The sequence below is a fragment of the Gracilinanus agilis genome, chromosome 3 (assembly GCF_016433145.1).
Source record: "Gracilinanus agilis isolate LMUSP501 chromosome 3, AgileGrace, whole genome shotgun sequence".
Taxonomy (NCBI): Eukaryota; Metazoa; Chordata; class Mammalia; order Didelphimorphia; family Didelphidae; genus Gracilinanus; species Gracilinanus agilis.
In genome coordinates this window covers 130222511-130228510 of record NC_058132.1, presented here as the reverse complement: position 1 = coordinate 130228510, position 6000 = coordinate 130222511, and the positions used below count along the sequence as shown (strand labels likewise).

Here is a 6000-nt window from a genome sequence, read left to right as displayed (position 1 = left end):
CATATGCTACTGTACTACCGGACTGGGCTGTGGTGGCGGGCCCCATTGAATACAAGACGCCAGGCTTTTTCAGTAGTTTATTCACAGGGTTCTTGTTGGTTATTTTAGTTAAATGCACCACATGGAAAGTAGATGAGGGCTACTGTATAAAGCAATAACATTTTTCAAAGACTTGAATCTCTCTTTTCCCTCTAACAGTCTGAAGCAAATCACATATTGGTTGATTGTTAACAAGTAAAACGGTTTCTGCTACAATGTGAAGAAAAGAAAATGGATGTGTTCATTAATATGAACAGTTCGCATTGACAAAGATGATTTACACAATGCATAATAAAGTAGCTTTCCCTTAACTAGTACACTACTCAACCGCAAAGCAGAATCTCAGAACTCCCTTGAAAATGTCATATTGTTATTCCTTTGCTCTAAAGGGATGACGGCTTCAGTCATCTATGTCACCGTCATAAATGATTATCAAGACTTGGGAAAAAAAAAGATCTGGAATCACTGGTAGAGTTAGAATTTCAATTTTAACTATAGACTCATACTTTCATAATGATAATACATTGGATTTTTCTGATTGGTGCAACAAAAAGGAAGATCAATTTGGTTATAGAAATTCCTTGCAGAAGAACAACACATAGCTATTTCAAATGGAAGATCATCTTGGGATTAATTTTCTGGAAACAAAATCGGCAAACAAAGGCTAAGATGTGAAGCAGTTTGCATACACCAATGTAATTGGCATGCTTTGTGCTTTTATGTTAACCCTCTGAGTACAGCTATGCTCTCTGACTTCCTGGACCTAAATAAATGCCAATCAAAATTGTATTCTGGGGGATTATTCAATATTTCTTCTCAATAAGCTAGGCACTTTTTCTTCCAGAGTTGATTAAGCATACATCACTCAGAATTGAGATATGCTGCTATCCCCAACACCATTATATATCTGGGATGTCCTGTATTTTGGGGATCTGTCTAGTAGCAATGTTTGGGTTTAGGCACCAAAGCTGCATACAATCTATGGAATGATCCACAGACTTTGTTGATGCAAAGGCTTGACTGAGTGGGGCACCTACTCTATACCAGATGCTGTTGAAATACATTTAGTGCCATCCCCCAAAATAGAATTTATAAACCAAATGATCCCTAGGAAGAAAGGAAAAACACATTTATTCTAGAGCAGACAGCTGTTTGGCCATATGATTCTTCCTATTCTTGTGTTAGGAGTCAAGGCCAATTAAATGACTATTTCCGAGATTTATAAAAGTGTTTTACTTCATTGGTTTAGAGAAGGCAATTCTTTCTCACCAGATCTGTGTCCCAACTACCAATTAGGTTATTGAATGAAAAGGTACTGCAGTTTCTAGCTTTAGAATTTTCTCATCCAAATCAAAGGTTTTAATCTACTCAGAACCACACCAACATGGATTCTTTGAGTTCTTTTAATTGAGCTCTGAAAATGCAAAGGGGAACCTTTTAATCTTCGGCAACAATTCACTTACTTTAGCTTGTGATCACATGTGCTGTGATCTCAGGCTCTTGAAAGAAAAACAAAACTCCCAATAAAGTGTACATTGCTGACATATATGTTAGGATGACACATACTAAAAAATTAAACTTAATAGTGGGAAAGTAAAATGCTTTGGGACACAGTGCCACCAAAATCACTGCAATTTAAATATAGGAATGTTAAAATATAGTCAATGGTGCACGAATGAAAGAGTTAAAGGTATACTTTGAAGATCATTTTCTATTGGAGGGGGGAAAAAAGACTGTAGAGAAGCCAAACACAAGATTCGGAGCAAAATTTCTGCTACTACACTATCTTTTAAAACCCTTAAGGGAAGAACATCAAAAAACACTGTGAAAAGCAATTAATGTACAAGTCAGTCAATGCAACTTTCCTAAAAGATATGATTCATTGCTTCCTTCTTTACAAGACATGGAGCTGAAGAGGACCTTAGGAGGTTATTTGGTTCAGCCTCCTGCCTCCAAGCAAACAAGGCTTCACTCTCCTTTGAACATTGCAAAGACTCAATCTCAATGGAAAGAACTAGGGAACTATGAAATCCCCTTTCTCAAAGATTATATATGCTACTGGAAATTCACTAGAAACACAGCATGAGAGAAAGATGCGTTTACTAAGAGGAGTGAATAGGAGTGAAAAACAGACCTTAGACAAGAATTGGCCTATTGCTGGGGGAAAAAAGAAAAGAATCTCTGTGAAAGTTGCTGCCAGATATGCCAGGAAGCCATAGCTGGCAATGGTTGTTATGTCCTCAGTAAGGCTCCTATCTAAACCTCCCTCAACCGCCGATGTGTTTTACCAGGGAGAGCCTAGGTAAGTAGTCTAAAGCAATGCATGTGGTTTAAATCGTATCACCAATATTTTTGGTTAAAAAAAGCACTTTTATTCTTTCTCCTTTTAAAGAAAATTCAGATTTATCTTTCAACTTTCTTTCTCCCCTTCAGCTAACCCTTACTACTGTCTTGCAAAGAAGGCAAGACTCTCCCTCCCTTTATCCTAGTTCCCCTATATATTGGTCTTATGGTATATATACACATCTCAGAGCAGGAGGAACCCAAAGTGATGAAGAACTGGATCATTTTCCATCTTTGTGCTGGAAATTCCAGTGCTCCAGAGAAACTGGCAAGGTTATTGCTTTTTTCTCCCAGTATTTTGAGTTTTCTTTTTTGTAGAAAAAAAAAATGTGATACTGATTAGATCCTCACACACTAAGATAAAGATGGGATATAATTATTCCCAAGAGTCTACATTGGCACTAGCAGCAGATGATGTGGAAGCAGCATTTACAGGGGCATCAGCACACCATCATAAGTAGACTTGTTGGGGGTGAGCACCACCTAGTTCCCCTGACATGAACCCAGTTCCCTCCATTCGAGGAGCCAGACCCCATTGGGACCGACATTGATTAGCTATCACGAATCCATTTACTTTTCTAAGATGATTGTTGATTCCTTATACCCACCCATGTTAGGAAGCTGCCATTATAACCCACAAAGAGGGAGGAGCAAGATTACATTCTGGATGTCTGGCTTAGTTACTCTCTGCTTCACCCTAACTATCCAGATTGGCAGCACTGAAACATGTGCGTATAAGTCCAAAAGGCCTGAATAATTCCCTAATGTGGACTCCCAATGTAATGTTAAAGAAATTGATGCACTCAGAGGGTTAACGTGTGCTATAATGACATACTGCAGATCCTAGCTTGGCTGATGAAAACATTCATTGTTTCTATCTTTAAAATGAAAAAAAAAAGTAATCACAAAATAGACTTAACCCTTTGAGGATCCTATTAGCAGCAAGTTGCCATCTCAACAAAGAACGTGTGTCATCTCATTCATCATAAGGAAATGGGTTCAAAATGACCATAAGCATACTTTCTTTTCTGTCATTCAAACATTTTAGTGCCAGAGAGATCAGATGAAACTTTCACACAAGTTTGGAGAATTTAAGAGTCTCAAAGGGTTAAGCGAGGGCTGTGATTTTTGTAAAAGGGTTTTTTTTTAGTGTATTTTTTTTTTTTATTAAAAGGGCGAGTTAGGTGAGCGAACAGTCTCCGATGAACTTGGTGAATAGTCTTCCGATTCAGAGTTGAGTTCAGGGGGAGCTTGCTGTGCCTTATACCGGCTCCTCACATCCTGGTTGCGTCTTCGTCGGAAAACCTGCCTCTCCTTATCAAGAGCGGTGGTCTGGCAGGGGCATAAAATGAGAAAGAATAAAATTAGGCTGGGCGAAAAATTCAAAATGAATGCAAACCATCCCCCTTCTGGAGTTGTGTGAGAGATATGGGAGAATATGCAGGCCTCGTGAACCTGTCCATTTTCATTCAGTCTGGTTGACAAAGCAGGTCATGCTGCTTCACAACTTATACAAACACAGATCCCCGGGACTGAAGAGGCAGCCGGGGCATCATCAAGTGTGTGCAGCATGGATGGATGCCATATGCTTAACTTCTGGGGGACATTAGTTCCATACAGTCTGAGATTCAGATTTCAACTCAGCTACATACAGATTAACCTCTGCCCCGCGTAGTCTAGCCTGAGAGTTACTGACAAACTCTAGCTGTAGGGCTGTCGGTGTGATGTGACCTAAGGTAAGCTGGTGTAGGGTGTGTTCATCAACATTCTAGCTGATCAAGATGAAAGGTGATGAAACCATCAGACATGGTGGCTGAGAGGGGCTCCTCCCCCAGCTCTCTCACTGCTGTGCCTCTAGTTCCATGATCTATTTTTTTTCTTCTTTTCTTTTCTCTTCTTTTCTATTTAGCTGTTTGAGAAGAACTAGTGTATCTGATTAGGATTGGTTCAATTTTAATGAGGCTAATTGTTGCTTTAAATAAAACCAAATTGAAGTGGGACCACCCCCACTGGTTCTACCTACAAATTTATATGATCGATTCCTTTCTGGAAGCCTCTGTCGAATTACACAGCTTTGAACATCCTGGCTCTCCCAGTCATCCTTCTCTTACTTGAATCTACTACACCAAGTTATAAGCTCATGTGCCTGATAATTGGCTCCAGCCCTGGAAGTGACTGTGACATCAGAATTGGAACCTTATGACTTCACAAGAGATTTAACAGGTGTGGGAAAGGGAGGCAGAGTCTCAAAAAGAAAGCTTAAACAGAGAGAGAAGAGCAAGTAAAAAGACCAAAGAAAAATATCAAATACACATAAAAGTTGAAAGTTTCCTCCCATGAAAGTCCTTTTAAAAAGAATGTAGCCTAGAGGTTATTCTGCTTTCAGGAGATTATTTTTCCTCTACTGGGATATATGCCACCATTTTTTCTCTTGCAAATTTACTGTTAACTTCTTCAAAGAACAGAGATAAATTTATAGCCAGACTAGTTCTGAGAACAAAGTGAGGACTAAATCCCTCATTCGACTGCAGAATAGCATTACAGCAATCTAAGATCTAAAATAGGGCAATCAAAACCCCCAAATGAAGTAATAAAGAGAGAAAGGGAGACAGTGTGTAGAATGAGTACAGTAAATGGATTAGTTAGGCTGAATTGCTTCTTTTTTCCGTATCTAGGCTCTGTATAACATTGTTAGGAATCAATGAGGAAGATAAACTTTAATAAGTCAGGTCTAGTTTCTAAATAACAGGGCCAGAGTATTAACACAGTGATGTTTACCTTTGATTCCTTTACTACATACTGTTCGACCCTCATATGTAATTCTCAATCTTATGCCTACTGATTTTATGATCATTTTTTGTTATCATAAGACCAAATTCCTCACTTTTATTTAAAACATGGTCAAGAAGAGCCCATGGCAAACTGAAAACCTAGTGGATGTGTATATACAAGTGTTCCCAAGAAATAGTCTATTTAGTCTGAATCACATAACGATCATTCTGCAGTTAATCCCAAAGTCAGACACTCTCCTCTTGGTAATTAAAATATTTCTACTTCAACCTTCTGGAGAAAGAAAAAAACTCTGCCATAAAATTGAATACTGACCTTTTGCTTTAAAACTGGATACAGAATGGAATTTAAAACATAAGTAGTTGGAAGTACCAAGTGGAAGAACTAAAATAGGCTAGGCAAACAATAAGAAAAAGGAGACACATTTGAGCTTTTAAAAAGATCTTTGAGGGCTTTTCTTATAGTAACTGTCATGACTACTTTTCTGACATCACTATTATATTTCCTGGCTTTGCTTTGTTAAATACTAAAAATCCTTGAATCACTTTCTGGACTTTCACCTTCCTATCAGTTTTATCTGACTTTCACCCACCTAATCACCCTGATACTATCTACCAGGATCTAGGACCCTGTAATTGTTTAGCAAGCAATTAGGCTTGTTTTACTGGCCCTGATAGGTTTAAAGTTGATTTTCTCTTTGGATTATTCTTGTTTCTTCCCTAATGTTCCCTTAACCCCTTTAGAAGATTTCTCTTTCCAGCTTCTTAAGAGTGATACTTAACCTTGGACCTAGATAATAGTCTCTTTACATTGAACGTTGTCCATTTA

The 6000-nt window shown here is 38.3% G+C and overlaps 1 protein-coding gene across 3 annotated transcripts in view; it reads right to left on the bottom strand.

Annotated features, from left to right (window-relative positions):
- Positions 1-3501: 3501 nt before the first annotated feature.
- The window catches only part of DCLK1 (doublecortin like kinase 1), a 400305-nt gene continuing 397806 nt past the window's right edge, over positions 3502-6000 (bottom strand). For 2 of the 3 annotated variants that reach the window (XM_044666088.1, XM_044666090.1), the window contains exon 16: positions 3502-3714. In XM_044666088.1, the coding sequence (XP_044522023.1) occupies positions 3550-3714 (165 nt within the window). In that variant the 3' untranslated portion in view covers positions 3502-3549. The remainder of the gene's footprint in view (positions 3715-6000) is intronic. The other variant, XM_044666091.1, reaches the window with a different exon arrangement.